This window comes from Lissotriton vulgaris, chromosome 12, assembly GCF_964263255.1.
Source record: "Lissotriton vulgaris chromosome 12, aLisVul1.2, whole genome shotgun sequence".
Taxonomy (NCBI): domain Eukaryota; kingdom Metazoa; phylum Chordata; class Amphibia; order Caudata; family Salamandridae; genus Lissotriton; species Lissotriton vulgaris.
In genome coordinates this window covers 145,176,638-145,199,577 of record NC_141700.1, presented here as the reverse complement: position 1 = coordinate 145,199,577, position 22,940 = coordinate 145,176,638, and the positions used below count along the sequence as shown (strand labels likewise).

The 22,940-nt window shown below is 46.7% G+C and overlaps 1 protein-coding gene across 1 annotated transcript in view; it reads left to right on the top strand.

Moving 5' to 3' along the window:
* PEX19 (peroxisomal biogenesis factor 19) overlaps nt 1-22,143 on the top strand; it is a 99,077-nt gene extending 76,934 nt beyond the window's left edge. Inside the window, exon 8 of the mRNA XM_086947620.1 lies at nt 19,592-22,143. Within this exon, the coding sequence (XP_086803746.1) occupies nt 19,592-19,675 (84 nt within the window). The 3' untranslated portion in view covers nt 19,676-22,143. The remainder of the gene's footprint in view (nt 1-19,591) is intronic.
* The last annotated feature ends 797 nt before the right edge of the window (nt 22,144-22,940 follow it).

The following is a 22,940-nucleotide window of genomic DNA, read 5'->3' as shown; positions in this document are numbered from 1 at the left end:
AATAAAAATATGATGGATTTTGACAGAGAAGATGATAGTCGATAATGTGTTTTTCTGTCACAACTTTCTCCATTGGTATTGCAAGCGGTACTATAAAAAAATCCTAAAATTTTGAGTAACCTATTTTGATTTGAGAGAGGGAGTGGTGTCAGAAAAATAAACAAATGTTTCAGAAAGCAGTCGTTTAAAGTTTTTTTAAGTTCTTTTATTGGCTTGAACGAGGCCCCTGAGTGTACAAGGGCCTTACAGTAGTTTCACAACACATTATATAATATTTACAGCTCATTTAAACAATGTGTGCATATCAGTCAAACAGCAATAGATCAAAGTACCAGTCAGAGCAAGTGTGGCCTTCTAATTAAAGAGCTTTATGGTTTTAAGGGTAAATGGTCCTGAAAGTGGCACAATAATTTCAAAGTGGTGAAAAGGAGATCTCGATGGTTGAGCTAGTTCTCAGCCAGATGAGATTTCAAGGAGTGTTTAAATAGGCTGAAGTCGTTGGCATTCTAATGGAAGCTCATAAGGAGTTCCACAACTAAGTATATAGCCTAAGGTGGATCAGACAATGGAACTTTATTTCTAAAATTGTAGGATCCGTGGACAAAAGTTAAATTTGTTTCTACCTATGCAAGAATCCCTAGAGGTGATCAGTTTCTGACAAAGATATTTAAGAGTATTTGTTTGATGCCACGTATGTTATAAAGGTGGCATTATGCAGCTCTGTGATGTGTTGGTTCTGCCCTGGAAGTGACGAATGGACCCGCGTATAAGTGCCACCCCTGCATTTTGACGTCCGTTTCTTTCTTTACTCTGTCCATGCCCTTGGAACAGAGCCCACCAATAATCAGCCATCCCAGTGTGCAGATTCCTAGGTTCGGACCTTTTCAGATTGAAAGCAAGACCATTCCACAGAAAAGGGAGTGCAGTGATGCATCCGATAGAGTATCTACCAGAAAGAAAATCACCAAAGGAAACTAACCTGTTTTTCTGATGAATACTACTACATGCAGCTTCCTTACCTTTAGAATAGATACCAAAGCAGTACCTTCAAAAACAGTGGATCTTTGGAATGGCTCCGATCAAAAAGTCCTTTAGGACCAAACAATTGAAATGCCCTTCTAGTCGGAGCTGACTGTCCAGGCAGCACTGCATTGTGAATGTGTGTGCGGACTCCCACATTGCAGCCTGACGGATGTCAAGTAATAAACTGCTATTGATGAAAATTTGCTTGAGTACGTATTCTTGAAAGAAGAGGTTCGGATGGCCCATCATGAATATGAGAAACACAGGAAATATGCATTTCCTTGCATGCGGACTAAAATTGTTTGAAAAGTCTAAAATATGGAGTAAAAAGGATTTATATGAATGATAAAGAACGACGATATTTGCAAATGCAGCAGCTATTGTGCCGTGGTATGGGGCACTAATCGGTGTCCCAGAATGATGGGATGTCAAGTACAGGCATTCCATGTGCCAGTACAGTGGTAGCAGCCTTCGCCCTGGTGGAATGGGACCTCAACCACTCCAGCGGCTGCCTCTTGGCAAGTGTGTGGCAGATCTTGATACAAAGGATTATTCATCTTGACAGTCTTTTTCTGCCTTGCCTTTCTTTGCCCTAGAGCACCCCCACAAAGTCCACCAAATAGTCCTTGTTGACATTGAAACCCTAAGGCTCTTTTAGAAACCAACTGATGGATTATATCCTCCTCTTTTGAGGGGGAGGTGGAGCAAAAAGCTTTGGATGAGTGATGGATTGTACACTTTGAAAATAAATAACCACTTTATGTAAAAAGGCTGTTGTGGTCCAAAGTACCTCTCTGTCTCGGAATTAGGTGGTATAAGTTTACTGCACCAAGAGAACATCAAGTTTACTCACTGATGAGCCAAAATCACTGTGACCAGTGTCAGTCTTCAAGTAAGGAGACGTAGTGATCAACTCTGGATGCAATTATATGGCACGCACATGAGGAAAGGGAGGACCAAATTAAGGTCCCACTGAGGCATCACAAAGGTTTTGGGAGGAAACAAATGAGTCCAGGCACCCTATTCTCCTTGCTAAGTCTGCAGCCACAAGGATAACTTGGGCCCAGTCATTTGTGGTCTGCTTTAGAATTCTAGGCAGTAGAGACTGCAACAGAAAGGTGTATCCAGAATGAGTATCTGAGAGATCCTTCATGAAAACTCCAGCGCACAAACATTTTGGCATTGTCCATTCTCAGTGGTGATGAAAAGGTCAAGCCAAGGTTCTCCCCATTGCTGGAAGATGCCTCTGAGTGTAATGACCATTTATGATCCTCCAGGCACCAGCAGCTGAGCTAGTCTACCCTGGTGCTCCAAGATCCCCCAGGTTGTTCACAGGCAGGGAAATTACCTGTCCCTCCAACCAGCTCCAGGGACAAAGCGCCTTCTGTCACTGGATACACCACCCCAACCACCCTGTTTTTGCAGTACCACATGGCAGTTCTGTTGTCCATGAGCACCTGAACCAGCCTCCCATTGATGGATGATAGGAAGGCCTTCAGTGCCCGGCAGATGGCCCACAACTTCAGCAGGTTGATGTGGACACTGGTCTCTGCCAGGGAACAAAGTCCTCTCCTCTGATCTCCACTTCTCCCAGATGACCTTTTCATCCTAGCAGTGACACATCTGTCACCACCGTCAACTCTGGGTAGTGTTGAAAGAAGGGTCTTCCAGCTTTTGCAGGCTCGTCCTGAAACTGGATGGAATCTGATGGGTTCCCCTTGTAGTGGGCCCATTGAGACTTCAGATTGCACTGCAGACTAGGCATATGTCACCTGGCATAGTCGGCGATCAGGTTGTTAAGAGGCCCAGAAGCTTCAGAGTCACTCATCAATATACAGGACTGAGGCAGAAACAACAGGATCATTGTCAACTGTTGCAAACTCGCTGAGGTGGGGAGGGGGAGGCCAGAAACCCCACTGTATCCCTAAATGCTCCAATGAAGGGTCTCCACAATGGAATCGGTGTTAATTTCGGTTGGTGATCAAGAACCTGCAGCGATGTAAGGAGCTTCACCGTCATCTGAAAGTGGTCTACAACTAACTCTGGCAACTCCACCTTCAACAGCCTGGTTGTGGAAAACTTGGTTTCCCAGCCTCTGAAGGTTTCCAGCTACCACCACCATCGCTTTCGTGAATACCCAAGGGACACCGGTGAGGCTGCAGAGGAGCATGGTGGGAACTGGGAACCATGAACTGCAAGTAGCATCTGTGGAACTGCAAAACAGGGACATGAAAGTAAGCTTCCTGCGGGTCCAAAACCACCATCTGTCGCCTGGGCCCAGGCGAAAGACCCTGAGTCAGTGAGAGCATATTCAATTTGTCCTTCCACAAAAAGGTATTCAGAGGGTGAAGATCTGCAATAGGACAAAGGCTCACCACTTTCAGCATGAGGAAATAATCCCTTGAAGCAAGGTGGACAAGTGCTCCTCTGAGAGATTTTCTGATGTGTGTGGAAGGTGTGACCGGTCAAAAATAAAAGGTGGAGCACAGCCTCATTGGACAATCTGGAGGACCCACTTGTTGGATGTAATATGTTGCCAGCCTTGGAGGAAATGTCTGATCCTACCTCCTTCAGGGTGGTTGTATACCACTAGTGGCAAACTTTTTATTTTTTTTTAAATATGTTTAGTGTTTTGAGGAAGAGTAGGGCCATCTGTAACGAGAATTACCAGTTAGGTGAACCTACCATTATGACTTGTATCCTCTTGCTTGCTTCATTTCTTATTCTTTTGAGTGCTACACTATCAGCTGACACCCCTTAGCATTTTCCTATCTGTAGCAAATAAATGTAATGTTCAGTTTAAACCGTCACATTGAATGGCACCAAAGATTTTAGTGGTCTTGGAACAAAATATCTATTGTAAGACAGGTTTTTGAGCTGTTGGCTCATGTGGCAACTTTCAAACTAGAGAATTTACAAACTATGAAATCATGGACAATCCACGAAACCGTGTGAAATAATTTTAAATCATGGATAACATTTTTTTGATGCTTAGAAATGACGAGAAACAACGTGGGCAATGAACAGTAAGAATACTAAAATAAAATGTATAATTGGAAATGGGGCAAGCTGGCTGCAACACCTTTAAAAGTGATTGTTGAAGAATACACAGTTGGCAAAGTTATGAAATGATTTATGGAAGAGAAGTTTGAGTCTAGTGACTATTTACTGGGGTTAAGGAAAGTAGGGTTCATTAGACAGTTTCTTTACTTAAACATTTTTGTCCCAGTTCCGTACTATGCCTGACAGCTTATTTCAAAATGTCTTCTATTCAGCCAGTAACAGCACACATTTTGTTTCAGAACCTCTGTTCTGTATTCCCCCTCAATCATTTCAAATGGGCAAACTAAATTATACCTTGTTCTGCTTTTACTTTAAGCCATGATAGGCTTGTTGTCGGGTCTGTATGGTTTCATAATCTTGTTTTGGGAACATTGGTAAAGGTATTACTTCCTCCTTTATTTGAGCTTGGACCTTTTTGCTATTAACTACAGCACTCTGGGTCGGATGTTACCTGGGATTGTAACATTTGTGACACGTGATTGATTGCGGAATTGCTCATTTGTGTTTGGAACGTCACTTACTGGAGTCACCTGGTGGTGGTTGTGGAGGGAGGAGGCAACTCCATCTGAACTGAGTGCCATTAATATTGCCGACCTTTCCCGAAGCGCGGAATGTTTACTTGTTTGGCGACTTCCTCATGAGTGTTTGGCACTTCAGTGGAAGAGGAAGGAGGCCACTTCAATGAACAAAGCATTATTAATAGTATCAACTTCTCCTTAACTGCAGGACACCTGCGGGCTGCATCCATGCCTAGGGCAGGCCGGTCCATGACCGAAAGAAGCTGGACCTCCTGTTTTCATCTGGTTAATTCTGCATTCTTTTAGCTACTGTGAAAAGAAGGGTTCCTGTGCTCCCTTCAGTGCTGGGATCCATTAAGGAAAAACATTCCTTGCTATTGGATGCCTTATTGACTAAAGACATTCGGGCCATTAATGCAGATATTGTTATTGTTAAAGAGTTGCAATAAAGTGATAATGGGAGCAATTTTGGGAAAAATCTTGGAGTGATGTATGTACTGCAAGTATGTGTAATGATGAATATTGTTTCTGGAAAGTGATCAATGCCCCTTTTTTTATCCTGTTTTAGCCATAACTCTCTCATTACCGCCAGTAGTTTGGTTGACTATTTCAGTGAGATCTATTGTTCCAACTTAGTATCGAAAGTGCTAATAATCATTGTAAGGGGTGGGGTAGAGAATGTCTTTTGGTGTCCAGATTATTAAAGCCATAGATGGGAGCCCTAGCACCAAGGTGCTGGACCCCAAGTGGGTTCTTGCGGATCTCTTTAAGAACAATACTGCACTTTCTGTCCCTACTATCACCAATGTACTGAATGCAGCTGTTAATTTTTTTTGCCTAAAACTTGTCCTGAGTCAATAATTGTCCTGATGTTTAAAAAGGGGGTAAGAAGCACCCAAATGCAACCTCCTTCTTTTCTTGATTGGGACTATTGTATAAGTATCCAACAGAGTCCTCCTGGACAGACTAGTCACTTGGGTGAAGGAGAAAAACATTTTAGCCTCAGTATGGGTTTAGCGGAGGGCTTGGAATGACTTCGCAATGTCTTAAATTATATATCTTAATTGCATTGCTGGGTGTACTACAGGAGGTTCGGAGAAGGAGGATGGAATGGTCCTTTATTGGAGTGACCCTGTTGGTGGTCAAATGAGACATTGCACGTAACTGGAAGTCTCCGGTGCCCTTGCAACCCCCCCCCTCCCCCACAAGGATGCCCACAGAAACATGACAAGATCTGGGCCAGGTGGTGGGAACATCATTGGTTGGATGTATGATCCGGGTGTACCTCATCTGATGTTGTTTTACCTCGTAGACATCTCTGAAAAACAATAACATTTGGTTATTGCACAATTATATATCTTAATAAATCCGTCACTAAAGGAAGATTTTCACATTTAGCCTTCATGGACCTAAGCTTGGCCATTGACTGTGTCCAAGTGCTAAGCTTTGGTCGATCTTGGTGTTAATGGATATTGGATATTGATAAAGACAGCGTAGAATTTTTTTACAGCATCTCTACCTGGATTTTTCTGGTGGAGTATGATATGAAATCAACGGGGAATCTCCGGCTGTTTTAAAGGAGCCAGAGGGGTTCAACAAGGTTTTTTTTTTCCCCCCTCACTCCTCTTCTTACTCCATACCAGTGGCCTGGAGCAGCATCCCACCAGTTTAAATCAGTATACCCCAAACATTAGTAACCAAGATATTCGTTGCTGTTCTAAGCAGATGATGATGTACTTGTGTCAAGGACATCAGATGGTCCTCAAACGTTTGACAGGCAGCGTCCTGTTTATATAAACAAATTCAGCTAGGACCCATCTCCTTAGGCTCCTTAGGCTCCAGAAGATCTTTGAAATCCAGAGGCTTTTATTGCTCAAAATCATACAATGGGCAAGATTACGGCATTTAGCTATCTTGAGCTTATCTTTAACATTTAGTTGTTGCTAATGAGAAAACTTCAGTTTTTGCAGACCCAAGCTGCAATCAATAATTTTGCTTAAAAAAATTGATGATAAACTGTTGAATTGTCTAATTGATATCTACAATAGGACGTGCATCTTCAGTATCAGCTAAGTTGAAAACAACTTCTGCTAAAAGTTATTGGGGGAAGCACAGAGTACTACAATTTTTGTTTGTCACATTGAGAGTTGAGTATTACATATTTGGAAGATATTTCACAGTGAACTCCTTTATTACTCTGGATTTCAGTCTGATGTAAGCCGGAAACTGAATTAAACCATAACATTAAGAACTGTTTAAAGCTTGATGGTTTTATCAATCCAATTTTTTTAAATATGTAAAAACTTTGCTTTGATCTGGGAAGGCCTAAAATGTTTACACATCCGTAAAGACCTGGCCATTTTATTTTTATTGCATTAAATCTTTTGTTAGGTCGCATCTGTTGTTATAGATTAGACCTGGTGTGGAGACTTACTTGTCTTTTGTTTCTGCTCCCATGATTGATGGTTATTAACTAGATAAAGTTGGGCTCTTTACATTTTCTTTTGTCATTCCATACAGGATGGATACAATTTGATTCTTCCAATCTTTGCCAGTGATCATTTATCTTTTTTAAACACCAATGCACTTTTTTTTTTTTTTACTTTATTTTATTTTATTTTTCAGTCACAAATACAACCCCGCAGCCCCCCTCCCTCCACCCCCCCTACAGGCATAAAACATGTGGGCACAGATCAATAGACTCATTACAGCACTTTACAGGTGTGGACAACATCAGGAACAGCAAAAAGAGTCCGCACGGAAGTCCATGTGATAATCGTAGCATGAATCCAAGTATTGTGGAGGTGCAGAGAGCAGTTCGCCACTGGTCCCATCCGAGTCAGTATGTGATGTTTCTTCGTCAGTATTTAATGCCTCGGTACACATTATACGCCATGCTAACAGATCATCCTGCAATTTCTTGTCCTTCCGAGTGGCCTGCATGTGCGTTTCCTCCGCGAGTGTCCATTCCCTCACGTCCCTAAGCCAAGCATCCATCCCGGGGGCCCTTTGTCCCATCAAAGTTATGGCCACTCGACGTCGAGCCAGCACTAACATTAAATTCAATAGATTAAATGGGAGTTTCTTTTTTCTAGGCTTGGGCACTAGTCCCAACAGGCAGTGTAGGGGGGACAGTTCAAGTCGAAGGCCCGTTGTGGTCGATATACGACCGACTACCCCTGTCCAGAAGCTCCCCACCAGCGGACATTCCCAAGCCAGGTGTAGGAATCCCGCAGCTCTCACTCCACACCTGGGGCAACTGTCTCTCCTGTCTCTTGCATAACAACTCACCGACTGCGGGGTGAGGTAGGTGCGGTGCATAAAGTTGAAATGGATGAGCTTGAAGCGAGCGTTGCAAGACACCCGCCGAGTCAAAAGCCCTATGTGCTTACGTTGTTCCTGGTCCAGGGGAGCCCTCGAGTCCGCCTCCCAGGCCGCCCATGCAGGCGGAACCGGGGGAGCGGAGTTGCGTCTCATGGCAGCATAAAGCAAGGTTATCAACCAACAGGATATGTAACGTGTGGGTCATCGGGGGTATTTCCGGGCACTGCGGCCAAACAGAGCGCCCTATTGAGCGCAGTCCCTGATAGTGTAAATATCGACCTCCGCCTGTTCGTAAGTCAGAAAGCTCTCTGAGGGGTACAGATCGGCGAGGATCTCTCATCCCCCGTCCCTCCACGCCTGGAAGGACATATGCTGCTCCAGGTCCCTCATAGGTGCCAAGATCCAGATCGGCAGCTCCCTATGAAATGGGGCCCTGCGCAGGACCCTTTCGAAGAAGCGCTGCCAGATAGCAGCGACCTGCCTCACCACATAGGGGAGTTCAGTGTCCACTCCAGACCCCCGCATCAACGCCACCTGGAGCTCCGGCGCCGAGGCTCTCCCCGCGAGCAGCTGCGTCTCCCATGTGTCCGCATCTGCAAACCACCTAGCTGCCGGGAGGAGCTGCGCCGCATAATAGTAGAGATCAAAACGCGGGGCTTCTAGCCCCCCTCCTCAAAGGAGCGTACAACGGTGCTTAGGGCCACTCTACTGCGCCGCCCTGCCCAGAGCAGGGATGTGAGCAACGAATTCAGGGTCCGGAAAACCCTAGGGGGAAGGGGACACAAGGAGTTCCGGAGGACATATAACATCCTAGGCAGCATCACCATTTTGGCGATCGCTAGCCGCCCCATGAGGGACAGGGGTAAGGTGTTCTAGAAAAATATGGAGTTCTGGAGGGACGCGACCACCCTGTCCGCATTGCGGGCGAGGGACAGTTCCTCCGTCAAGGTCACCTGGATTCCCAAATATCGGAAACTGGTCAGTTCCCATATCAGTCCAAGCTCCGGTAAGTCCTCCAGTGGCACCGCTTCGAAGCCAGATAACGGGAAAATGAGGGACTTATCCCGATTAAGGCAAAGGCCCAACACGTCACCAAACTGATCCAGGAGGCGCAGCAACCTCGGGAGTGCTTACCTGGGGGTTTTCAGGAATAAACAGCACATCATCCGCGTATAACGAGAGAACATTACAGGTGTCGCCCACCTGAATGTCCCACTGCTGCAGTTCCGCACGAACCCGGACCGCAAATGGTTCCATGGCCAGAGCAAAGAGCAGTGGCGAGAGGGGGCACCCCTGTCTCGTGCCCCGACCCAACCGCCACTCCTCCGACCTAGCACCCCCCCCAGACGGACCCGCGCCTGAGGGGAACTATAGAGGATTCTAATCCATCGCCCAAAGTCTGGCCCAAAGCCCATCGTCTGGAGGACCTCTTGCAAGTATCCCCAGTCGATGGTGTCGAAGGCCTTGGCAAGGTCTATCGAGACCAAGACCGTCTGTTCTTACCTGTCCCGCACCTCGTGTTGGATGTGCGCCAGCCTCCGCAGGTTCATCGCCCTGCTGCGCCCGGGGATAAAGCCACATTGATCTTGGTGTACTAGGTGCGCCATGTGGGGGGCAAGCCTGTTGGCCAAAAGTTTCGTGAGAATTTTGATATCCAAATTTATCATTGTGATCGGCCTATATGAGAAGGGATCAAGCTTGTCCCTCCCCCTGGTTTAAGGAGCAGACAGATTTCCCCTTGGGCCATACTCTGCGGTAGTTCTTCTCTTTCTAACGCCTCCAGGAACACCTGTAGGAGGAGTGGGGCTAAGGTCTCCCTGAATTCTTGGTAAAATTCTGAAGGAAACCCACCGCTTCCCGTGGATTTGGCACGCGGTAGGTGGGCCAACGCCCCATAAACCTCTGGCAAAGTGAGGCCTGCGTCTAAATCCTCTCTATCCGAATCCGAGAGGGTCGGGACAGGTAGCCCCTGTAGATAGGGGAGATAAGAGGCCTCAGAGATGTTCGCAGCTACGGAATATACCTGCTGTAGGTGGGAGTGGAGAACCCCCAGGAGGGCCTGCTCAGAGTGGACCAATTTGCCGCCGCTGTCTCTAAGGGCCACTATACGTTCGGGGTGTGTTCCCATTTCAAAATCCAGGCCAAGAACCTCCCTGACTTGTCCCCCTCTCTGTGAGACGCTGCCGATACTGACCTAGGGTGTATTTGTCAAGCCTATCTAAGGTATCATGAAGTTGCGTCCGGGCGGTCTGTTCTTCTCGCCTTTGTAATTTGTTGGGGTCTACCACCTGTTGGGCGCTCAGGAGGGCACTCTCCGCCTTCTGGAGATCGTGGAGCAGCTGCTTCCGGACCCCGTACGTCAGTCCCATGCAGGCGCCCCGCACCACCGCCTTTAGGGCCTCCCACTTGGTGGCCAGGGAAAGGTTTCCCTGCCCCCAATTAATCTCAACGTAATCTTCAATGGCTTTACCCACGTGAACTTTTCCCACCTGGTCCCGCAGAATGTCCACCGGAAGCCTCCAGGTCCGGGGGCGGACAACCCCAGACCCCCATTGCACCATGCAAGCCACTGGGGAATGTTTAGAGAGGAAACAGGTTTGATGCATTATGTCTACTGTCATTGCGGGATCAGCGTTTGCTATCAATACCCTGTCCAGGCGACTGAGTGTGTTATGTGTGAGAGAAGCACGGGGATACTTTCTCTGTTGGGTTTCTGAGGCGCCAGGCATCCACCGCCCCCATCACCTCTTTAAGCTGTTTCGTCATCCTAGGTTTAGTCCCCGCCCGGGGTGGGAATCTATCCAAGTCGGGATCAAGGATGCAGTTGAAGTCCCCAAACCAAAGCAACGGTGTGCCCAGGTCGTGAGTCAGAGCGTTCTGCAGAGACCCGTAAAACATCGGGTCATCTATGTTGGGTGCATAGGAATTCAAAATCGCCAGATCCATACCATCCAGTTTGGCTCTAATAAGCAGGTAACGACCCTGAACGTCTGCCTCAATATATTGGATTGCGAACGGTACCCCAGGCGCCACCCAGACCAGGACCCTTCTAGCATATGTGGAGAAGGACGAATTAAATAGCTGGCCACGTCATTTCTTCCCTAGTTTCTGTGCCCAGTCTCCCCAGGTGGGTCTCCTGCAAGCAGGCTATGGATACCTTGTGTCGCCTAAGAAAGGAGAGGACTCGATATCGTTTAGTACATGTGCCCAACCCACTCACATTCCAACTCATGAACTTATACCCCATGATGTCCCGTAGATACCACTCCTACCGAGTGTGTCCGCACCAGTGCCCGATCTGTACAACCAGTAATGCCTTAAACTTTCCCCCCCCCAACATCCCCCTCAAATAAACCCCCACCCACGAGCAAGATATCCGCAACTACCAAAAACGCCAATATGCCCTTCCCCAGCTGGTGCCAGGAAGTGCACAGCTTCTCCATTTGCCCAACGAGGCAAATACATTCCAGCAAAGAAAGGAGAAAGAACCTCTTCCCCCCCCCCCGCTTCCCCCCACCCTCCCAACCCCCTGCCAAACCCACTGCTCACACAAAAATTGACGCACCGGGCTCCATTAGTCATCGCAGGCCCCAACCCACTAAACACTAAAGTCACACCATCCCCCCCACCATCAGTCATTCACACAGGATAGGCAACTTGGAGGCCATACTACAAAAGGATATGTTTCTCGGGCACCACATTACGGAAGGGGCCCATCACTGTCCGAGGAGCTGTCCCACTTCAAATACATAGCATCGTCTGTCCATAGATCTTCTTCAGGGGGGAGACCCACAGCCTCGGTAGTCACCGTCGCCCCGGTCTCCGGGACCGCCGGAGCCGTTTGCACAATGCTCTCTGCCATGACCTGCAGCGTTTCCGGGACCAGCACATCGTCGTGTTCTTGCGGCCCCAGGGCCTCCGGTTCGTCTCCGGCTACCGGCTGGGCCAGATGCAGCGCTTCATCCTCCCCCACAGTAACCCTGTGGCTACTCTCACTCTCCGAAGCCGTAGATCTGCGCCGTCGTCCGTTGGGACGTCTCCTCGGCGGGGGAGTTCCCCCAACCCTCACGCGGTCCCCCGCGTTCACCCGGAGGAAGATCATCTCTCCTGATCTCCAGCCACTCCCAGACCTCCTCCGGGGAGTCAAAGAAGTGCGCCTTTCCCTGGGCCAGCACTTTGAGTTTAGCCGGGTATAATAGCATGTATTGTAGGTGCATCTCCCGGAGCTTGTGCTTAACACCCAGGAATGATTTCAGTTGCTCTTGGACTTGTTGGGTATAGTCCGGGTAGATGGAGATTCTACTATTTTCAAAGGAGATTCGCTGCTTCCCTCGCCGCTCGCAGGATACAGTCCCTGTCCCTATAGTTCAGAATTTTGGCTATAATGGCCCTCGGCGGGGCTCCCATGCGTGGCGGGGGGGGACCAGGGCCCGGTGGGCTCTCTCAATAACAAAGACCTCCGAGAACCCCTGCGGGCACAACTGAGTGTGTATCCAGTTCTCCAGGAAGCGCTCCGCGTTGCCCGCCTCTGCCCGTTCCGGCACTCCAAGAACCCTACTGTTGCTGCGGCGCGCCCGGCCTTCCGCGTCCTCCGCCCTCTTTTCCAGGACCCCCTTCGTAGCCGTGAGTTGGGAAACAGTCTTCTTGAGGGAGGCCACCTCACCCTGTAGCTGTGCTATATTTCCCTCCGCGTCGGAAACCTTGTCCACATCCTTACGGAGGTCCGTCCTCAACAGGTTAACGTCAATGGACACCGTCTCTATTTGACGCTCCAGGGCAGTGTGGGACCCCTGGATCGCTTTGAGCAACTCTGCCCTGGAGGGCTCGCCGGGGACCAATGCACTTTATATTTGTTTTGTAGATTTTGCAAATCGATTTGTATGAGTTAGTCCTTTCCATTGTTGGGATCACATGGCTTCACTAGATGTTGACCAGCTTTTCTTTTTCTACAATTACTAGATAATCCTTTTGTATGTTGATTTGTACTTTAGGTCACTTTAACGTCTGCTGTCATGGTTGATGGTTATGATTTTTACTGAATAATCTTAACTTGAAGTGGCATTTAGTGGCATGAAAACACTCCACATTGCCTTTGGATGTGACTTGCTGACTTTTGACCTATGCCCAGTATAGATTTTGGTAGAGCTGCTGCTCTAGTTAACAGCCTGCTCTAGTTAATGGGAGTTCTGATTGGGTTGTGAAGCAGATCAATCAATCAATCAGGAGTTTGTTAAAGCGCGACTACTCACCCGTAAGGGTCTCAAGGCGCTAGGGGTGGGGGGGGGGTGCAGGTTCCATTCCACCAAGTAGGGGGTCTGTCGAAGAGCCAGGTTTTGAGGTTTCTTGCAAAGATGGGGAGCGATGTTGTCTGTCTGAGGTGGAGCGGAAGGGCGTTCCATGCTTTGGCCGCGAGGAAGGAGAAGGAGCGGCCTCCCGATCTGGTCTTTCTGGTGCGGGGGACCACGACGTAGGAAAGCTGGGCTGATCGTAGGGTCCTTTGGGGTGCGTGGAATTTGAGTCGGCTGTTCAGGTATGCTGGTCCGTTGCCGTGGAGGGCCTTGTGTGCGTGGGTGAGCATCTTAAAGGTGATTCTCGCCTCGACGGGGAGCCAGTGGAGTGTGCGCAGGTGCTGGGAGATGTGGCAGTGTTTTGGCAGGTTTAGGACCAGTCTTGCGGCGGCGTTCTGGATGTTCTGTAGCTTGCGGATGAGGTTTTTGTTTATTCCGGCGTAGAGTGCGTTGCCGTAGTCGAGTCTGCTGGTGACCAGGGCGTGAGTGACTGTCTTTCGGTGTTCGAGGGGGATCCATTTGAAGGTCTTACGAAGGAGGCGGAGGGTGTGGAAGCAGGAAGATGAGACCGAGTTGATCTGGCGGTCCATTTTGAGCTCGGAGTCCAAGATGATTCCCAGGTTGCGTGCGTGGTCTGTGGGGGTTGGCGGGTTTCCGAGGGCAGTGGGCCACCAGGTGTCGCTCCAGGCGTCGGGGTTTGGGCCCATGATGAGTACTTCTGTTTTGTTGGTGTTTAGTTGAAGGCAGCTGTTTTTCATCCATTTGGCGACGGCTTCCATGCCTTCTCGAAAGTTGCGTCTGGCGGTGTTGGGCTCGTTGGATAGGGAGAGGATGAGCTGGGTGTCGTCTGCATATGACACGATGTTGAGTCTGTAGGTTCTGACGATGGGGGCAAGTGGAGCCATGTAGACGTTGAAGAGCGTCGGGCTGAGGGAGGAGCTGGAAATCCATCTGGCAGAGCTTATTGGGGGGTCTAAGGTTAGGCTTCTGTCTAAAAAGGCCTAGCAAAACATTAGCAAAATGTTGCTGGCCCCTCACTCATCTCATGCCAATTTTTGAAAGACTGTGTGCCAGATCTAGTTGGGAGCAGGGTAAAACTGAAGATGCAAACTAACCTCAGACACCTTTCCAGACCTGTCCCAAATAACTGAGAGATGGAGATAAGAGATGGTACCAACACAACAAGAGTTTGATGTGAAAGGCTCTTTATCAAACATATTTCATCCAGTGTTTTGACAGACGGCAAATAATGCTTTTTTTTAAATGCTATGATGTCCTGCTACTCGTTGCATGAGAGCTGCATCTCCTTTGAAATGGGTTTGAATGATTAAACTCCTGAAAATGTCTGAACTGATGCAGTAGACTTCTGAGGGACTCCAGAAGAAGCTTCCCTTGTTCAACAAAACCAAACGTACAGTTACAATAAGCCACATGTCTATAGACATAAAATGTAACTACTATATCTGTGTTCCCAACACCCCTTCCATTTATACAGCATCTCACACATGTACATAGGGGCATTACCTTCTCTTATTTTGGCTACCCCTTCTTGCTTAAGACTTCTTTCTCTCGTACTAGCGTTTTTCACATGCCTCCCCATTTGGGTTTGTTGCCTATTTCCTGAATCTGGACTGTAAGACCTAAAACTCTTCTTTAATTGAGATGGTTTGTGGTGGTAGCCGGCTGGACAGTCACATTAACCACTGTGAACTGAGGATTGCAAAGCGGGAATAACTGGATTTAAGGTGGCAACTGCATCCTTTGCGAAAGTCCTCTTGCCCTGCAGCTGTCTTTGCTATGCAGTGCACAGATGTACTATAGGGATTCTGTGGGTACAGTTATTTTCTGAATGGCACAGCTCACCTCCCGATCCCTGAGTCCAGTATTAAAAGCTTGGGGATGTGGCTGGAAGATACCCTAACTATGGCCGTCCAGGCCACAAAAACCACTGCCAGTTGTTTTGGAATACTGAGAATTCTGCGCAAGATTCTGCCCTCGCTTCTCCAGACCTCTCGACGAGTGGTGGTTCAGGCACTTGTCCTCTCTTGTCTGGACTATGGTAAGTCTTTGTATTTGGGGTCTCCCAAAAAAGTTACCTGGAAACTTAAGGTTGCGCAAAATGCGGCTGCACGTTTATTGCTTGGAACTCCCAGATCACATTCAGACAGGAACATGGAGAACTCCACTGGCTCCCAATTGCTCAAAAAGTGGATTTAAATCGTTGTGCATTGTCCACTGTGCTTTACAAGGCAGGGGAACGTCCAATTTATGTCTACTGGTCATGGGGAATGTCCAATTTATGTCTACTGGTCATCCCGTACAACTCCAATAGATCACTATGGTCGTCGAATTTCCACCTGGCTGCCAAAAGAGCTAGAAGGGGTGGTCGGTCCTTCAGCTTTAATGTTGCAAAGTTCTGGAACTCTCATCCCCTGACCATTCAAACTATAGAAAATTAGCTACATTTTCAAAAAGTGATTAAAACCCGACTTTTTAAGCATTCTTTCTGCTTCAGGATGGGGCTACCTCTTGTTTCAGCGCTGGGATGCCTTTAGGTCACTATATGCTCTACAATTTGTATAAATAGAAATGAAACCTGTTGTTACGTGTTGCTGAGGGCATTTACAGTATGCTTAAAATGTAAGTGCAGATCTCTGGGGGTTCATTGTGCATAGATGTTATTGAAGAGTTGTTAGCGTTGTATTAGTTCCATTGCATATTTAGCACCCACTGCTCTGGTAAACAACACAAATGATAGTGGACAGGCTCTTTCCTTTGACCTCTAACCTTTCAAATTTTTTATCCATTTCTACCCACCCTATAGTCACTATTTAGTTGTAATACCCTTCCAACGAAATAGTTGTTGGATCTGCCACACAGGTTTTCAACACACTGTCTAAATAATATAATGTAGAAGTGTTGTGGGTTTGGCATTATTATTATAGTAAGTATTCAGGGTAGTTAATGGTATGAATAGGTCTTGGTGTGGCACCATGACTTCTTTGATACCCATTGTAACATTGCGATGTAAATCTTTGTATAAACGCTATTTGTAGGTACCCAATTTGCATTAGTTTTGGGTGTTTTGACTTTCCGGCTCCTTATTTTTGCATGTGCTCAGAAAATGTATTCTTCCTTTTGGTACTGCTAGAGCTTAAACCTAGCCACACGAGTATCAGGGCGCTTTACAGACAACCAAGGAAATAAGTTGTTCCAAAAGAAATATTCTATCCAGAGTGTAGCAGGTACATTAAAACCGAAACCATAAATTAAGCATCATCAACATTTGGTACAACACCTGTAACTAAAGGGATATTTAGTCTAGCTGCAATAACTCTGAAAGAGGCACATTTGGACAGAAGCACTAAAAATAGTGGGAGGAAGATGGTCCGCAACATTTAGCCTGTACGATGTAACCTGAACTGGTTTAAGTTGTTTAATGTTTTGCTGGAATGGGGAACATGAGTAATAACTTGTCCATATGTTATTTGCGTCCATTTTTTCCATGTTATTTCAACATTCGCTCTACTTTTTATGCATGCATGTATTCCCATTGAAAACTGGTGGTAAGAGCAAGGGGGTGCAATTTCTTCTCGTTTCCGAAGGTGGTGCTAATGCTAAACTGAATGAATGAATGAATGAATGAAACTGTTCTTGTATTGCGCAAACTTAGCCCAGTGGGCGTCAAGGCGCCTAAATCAAATGCAGAAGCTAGAACCCCCCCACTGCCCTATGCTCTCATAGGTAGGCCCTCTTAAAGAAGCAAGTTTTGAGAGCCTTTTTAAATGACTCGATTGAAGGGAGAGTTTTTATTTCAATGGGGATGGAATTCCAGAGCTGTGGGGCAACCACGGAGAAAGCTCTGGCTCCCCATCTAACAAGTTTGACACGGGGCACAACAAGTTGACAGAGTCCCGCAGAGCGAAGGCTTCTTGTTGGGATATAACGCATTAGAAGAGAGCCAATAGCACTTGAGGGACCTTCTTTCAATGCTCTGTAAGCCAGACACAGCATTTTAAAAGAGATTCTGTGCTGCACGGGAAGCCAATGAAGGTCCTTCCTGGCCAAAGTGGCGGAAGAGGCTTTCGGAAGATCCAAGACAAAGCGCGCTGCAGCATTCTGCACAATCTGCAGTCGGTGTATCAGGCTTTTATTGGCTTCCATATACAGGGAGTTGCAGTAATCTAGCCTCGAGCCCACCAGGGCGACTGCAACCTGTTAGCGCGCCTGGGGGGAAAGATACCCGCGGATTTTATTAAGTATCCTGATCACACCCCAGCAGGTGGCCACGGTCCTGTTGACTTGTAGGGACATAGAAAGCGAGGTGTCAAATATTACACCAAGATTTCTGGCAGATTGGGAGGGAGTGGGGCAGATGCCAAGAGAAGAAGGCCACCACTCACTCGACCAAACGTCTTGGTCCTTCCCAAAGATCAACACCTCCGTTTTTTCGCCGTTCAGTTTGAGGGAATTTATAGTCATCCAGTCAGCCACATACTACATGCATACCCTGAAACTGGCGGCAGATGTACTGACAGAGGTGTGAGCTAGTGACACCATGATCTGGGTGTCATCTGCGTAGGACACCACCTCCATCCCCTGAGATCTAACTAGTCTTGCCAGGGGAGCCACATAGATATTAAACAGGGTCGGGCTTAAGGCCGACCCTTGTGGCACCCCACACTGCAATGACTTGGCAGGGGAGAGGTGGTTCCCAAGCATCACTCTCTGCTCCCATTCAGTCAAGAAGGAATTTAGGAGGCTCAGGGCCGGTCCCGTAACACCAGCTTCCCTCAGCCGAGATGTAAGAATGGCGGGGGACAGGGTGTCGAACGCGGTCGTCGGGTCCAACAGAACCAAAACCGTAGTTTGGCCAGAGTCCACTTTGCGTCGGATGTTATCGACCACACAAGTGAGAGCGGACTCTGTGCTGTGGTGTTTTCTGAAACCATGTTGAGTGTTATCAAGGTATTCAGAGGAATCGAGAAAGGAGGACAGATGAAAGTTCAGATGTTAGATGGGGAGCCAGAGCTTTCTCTGCTTGCCTCCACTCCGCTTGCCTCCACTCCGCTTGCCTCCACTCCGCTTGCCTCCACTCCGCTTGCCTCCACTCCGCTTGCCTCCACTCCGCTTGCCTCCACTCCGCTTGCCTCCACTCCGCTTGCCTCCACTCCGCTTGCCTCCACTCCGCTTGCCTCCACTCCGCTTGCCTCCACTCCGCTTGCCTCCACTCCGCTTGCCTCCACTCCGCTTGCCTCCACTCCGCTTGCCTCCACTCTGCTTGCCTCCACTCTGCTTGCCTCCACTCTGCTTGCCTCCACTCTGCTTGCCTCCACTCTGCTTGCCTCCACTCTGCTTGCCTCCACTCTGCTTGCCTCCACTCTGCTTGCCTCCACTCTGCTTGCCTCCACTCTGCTTGCCTCCACTCTGCTTGCCTCCACTCTGCTTGCCTCCACTCTGCTTGCCTCCACTCTGCTTGCCTCCACTCTGCTTGCCTCCACTCCAACATACCCTAGTACACTCACTTCAAACTACCCCATTCCAAGCTACCCTACTTCATTCCAATCTGCCCTTCTCTAATCCCGCCAGTCTACCTCACTCCACTCACCTACTCCGCTCCAACCTACCCCGCTCTGCTCCAACCTACCCCGCTCTGCTCCAACCTACCCCACTGCATTCCAACCTACCCCACTGCATTCCAACCTACCCATTTCCACTCTACCCCTCACTCCACTCTACGAACTCCCTGTCTACTACAATCCACCCAAATTTACCCGACTCCGATCTACCCTACTCCGATCTACCCCACTCTGCCCCACCCCACCCTTCTCCACTAAAATATACACCTTTCTTCTCCACTACAATCTACCCCACCCTACCCCACTCCAATCTACCCCAGTCCAATACAATCTGCCTCACTCCTTTCTAAACCAATCTACCCCACTCCATGCTAATCTAAACCAAGCGACCCCACGCTACCCCAGTCTTCCCCACTACAGGCTACTCCAGTGTACCCCATTCCACTCTGCCCCATGCTACTAACTTTTAGCCTTGCCAAACAGCTGCCACACTGGTGTACAACGTGGCTTAAACATGCACTGCCAAAGCCAATAGCTCTAGCATAGGTGAGACTTATTGGCTTTGTTAATGCTTTTTTTATTTACCTTTTTTGGGTGATGGGGGCGAATAATGGTAGTAAGCTGTATGTATTTCATACCAATTATAAACTGGTTTGCTTAAAATTGCTCTGACAAACATGAAAAGCCTTCAGGGACATCTGCGGTCTTTGATTCTGTTTTACAGCAATATTTTATCTTGATTTCCTCATTTTGCGGCAGATGATACATCTTGTGCACTTTTCTTTTCCCCTTCTAGCCGCCGGGTCTGAACTTTGACCTTGATGGATTAAACTTGTCGGAATCACCAAGTGCTGCTAGTGAACAGTGTCTGGTCATGTGACTCACCTGCTGAATATCCTGAAAATGACGGTTCTTCCTGAGGTGTTGAGGTCTCGCCCAGGACAAGCAGGCTGCGTGGAGGAGCGATGGATGTTTCACTGCATGCACAGTTCAATCCTCCAAGGCCCTCCACAAGTGGATGGAGGATTTTCCATTTCAAACTGTGACACTGGGATACTTAGAAAAATGGACTGCAGAATAGCGCCATCACCTTTATTGATACAGCTGTTAATCCTCCATTTTGGGGTTTTGTTCCCTCCTTTATATCCGGCAATAACTTCTACCAGCAAAGTGTGATGGGCTTGACTGTGTTTGTAAGTTTTGGAGGACTTGATAGACATTTGATTTACAATCTGTGCATGTCCACTGTTTCCCCCCACCACACCCGTGACCGTATTCTCTCTATTGGCTGCCCTTTGATGGTTTTACTTTCCTTGATATGTCTTTGCCTGCATTTCTGAAATGCTAAAATGTTTTACAATGACTTAATATTTTCTTTATACACAAGCAGCATATCCTCCCTGAAAACACAACTGATATCGGAAAAACTTATCTAACAATGAGGCGCAGAGTGACCTATTTCCTAGGAATGTGTATCAAGGGTTCCACAGTAAGTGGGGAGAAAATTGGCAAACTGCAGGAGAGGAGCTTATGTGCGTTGGTTGACTTCTGCTACTTGCCCATTTGTGTCCTAATGCTCAGCAATTCTGATCACTTCAACGGGGATTGCCAATGCTAGGTCATGGGAATTGAAGAAAAAAAACATTATAGAGACCAGCGATGACCCTATTGGTTGGGACGTTGCCGAGGTTTTTTGAAGTGCTGATGATTTAGTTTTAGAGCCATGGGTAGCCATCCACATAAAACCTTTATTAAAATGCACTTTATCTTTCATTCACCCTGATTGGGTATGGAAATTTCCTTCAGTAGCACAGTCAGACCAATTGATGAGTTGTATCATTTGGTCTGACTGTGGTACGGAAGGAAATGTTGTTAAGATGTTGCTCTGAACAAGGCAAATCACTTATTTTTTCTCTTTCTAATAAACTAACCCATATCTTGCATACCACAAATACATGCCCTCACTGTTGCCACAGTTCAGATATAGTCTTTATGAAAACTGAGTGGAAAATTGCTTGGTGGTGTAGCTTGCAATAGTTTCACGTAATAGAAAAAGAGTAGGCCTGCCAGATTTAACATCCGGTGTATTCAAGCTTGAGGTTATGTATAAGCAGTAGGTTTGTTCATACTTATGGCCTTCCTTTCTGTTTTACCAACAACATTTATAGGGATGAAGAAAGATGATCCTGAAAAAATGTATGACTAGATGATTGTACTGTGAATATTACACAAATCAGCCGTCTCATGTTGTAATACTTCCTTAGTCACTATACAAGACCCACTCTTTCCATTGTAAAGACTTGCTCCACCTAGTTTGCAGACTTGTATACATTGTAAAAGTACAGGTACTTAATCCAAACATTAAAGTAGGGAGTTGGTGGCTTTTTTGTTGAGAGAAACTACAAAGTTTGAAGCTGAGCTAGACTAACAATGATAGTTGTGAATAGTCGCGGTTTGCCAATAGTATAGGATATGGAAATGTCATTAATGAAACATTGTTCCTTTTTTGCCCATATTTGTGCCTCTTCCAGTCTTCCTTCCTAAGGGATAGCATTAAGTAGATTACAGTTTACTTCTGGATCCTGAAGTATACATGCACCCATAAGGAACTTTATTTTATGGAAGTGCCTTAACATCCTAGTTTTGGGCATGCTCGCAAATCAGCTTTTCCTACTCAAAATGACCTCCTGTGCTGGGTGCTGTTAGTTGGAAGTGGAGTGCAACTTTTGGAAGTATGAATGTAAACTTCTGAGCTATCAACTGCTGTAGAAGATCTCTTTGTTGACACTGCCATTATGTGAACCTTTACTGTGAAACACAAGTCATAATAGTCCATGAAGTTAGACCGTTTGTAGGGTAAACTTATGTCCGTCTTGATAGAGCTTGTGCTGTTTGCCTTGTTGAAGGTGTTGGTGCCAGCAATGGCAGATACAGGTTTATTTTGATGTTTAACCTAATTGAATGGTAGCATCCATACCAGTACAAACATTTACAGCACAACTTTGTTGCATCAGTCGCCATTTTGAACATGGAAATGTGGCTAAAACATAGTACAGCTGGTGCTTATTATTGGTCGTTAATATGGTTGGAAGCTTAAATGAATTTGAGGACAATATGTTTTTAATACATATGCCCTTGTGGGCCTACATTCAGTGCTTCAGCATTGTCGATGACCACAATTTCGCACCACAGATAGTTTGGAGCCAACAGTGGGGTTCTGGTGACATACATGTTCTTTTAAGGTTGTTTCAAAGGTGTTTCACTTTTTATTTGAATAAGTTGTCAATCTGCTATCTGTAACCCTATTAACGGCATTCATTTAGATGATCATAAAACTGTGGTCCGGTTGCTTGTCTCCAATAGTTTTTTTTCTTTCTTTCTTCGGAAACAACAATTTCTACAGGTTTCTGCTAGAACAAGTGAAACAAATATGTAATTTTGTTATGCAACTCAAGAGGCTGTCCTTTAGCTAATAAGGTGAAACATCTGCTGTGTCCATCGTATATCGCCAGCGGGCTGTATTTCTAGTCCCTATCCCGTCCAATCGGATCCATTATTTATCAATGTTAGGCTAAAACGTGTGTGCAAATGCTCCCTGTTCTAGATATACTAGACATTGGAGGTAGAGATGAGATCGTAAACAGTATGACCGTTTTACAGTTCTAATGGGATATAGGAAAATGAATCCAAATGGAAAATGACTATTGAAGACTATCATCAATAAAGGTGGAAGTGTGAAGTGGTGCTAATCCACAAGAAGAATAGTTTGGGGATTACAACTCTGTTAGAAAAAAAAAAGCACAGATCAGAACATATAAACAGGCTACATTTGGCAAAAAGCGTCACTTTTCCATGTCCAATTGATTAATTTTGCACAAAAGATGCCGCACTCCAAAGTGTTTATCTTATTTTATTGATAAACTCACCCCCACCAACGCGTTGCAGCCACTCTAGGCTTTTTTCACTGTCAGTAAGTCCCTCTTTCATTTCACCTTTTATATTCTCTCATTTGCCTTTAAGTGGCATTGTGGGATATGTAGTTTAACAAAAAATTTAAAAAACTTTATACAGATAATAGAAAGACAAGTGCGCTCTCTGTCAGTCTTATACACTATTTCACCTCAGTATTTCAATTCTGAAACTGT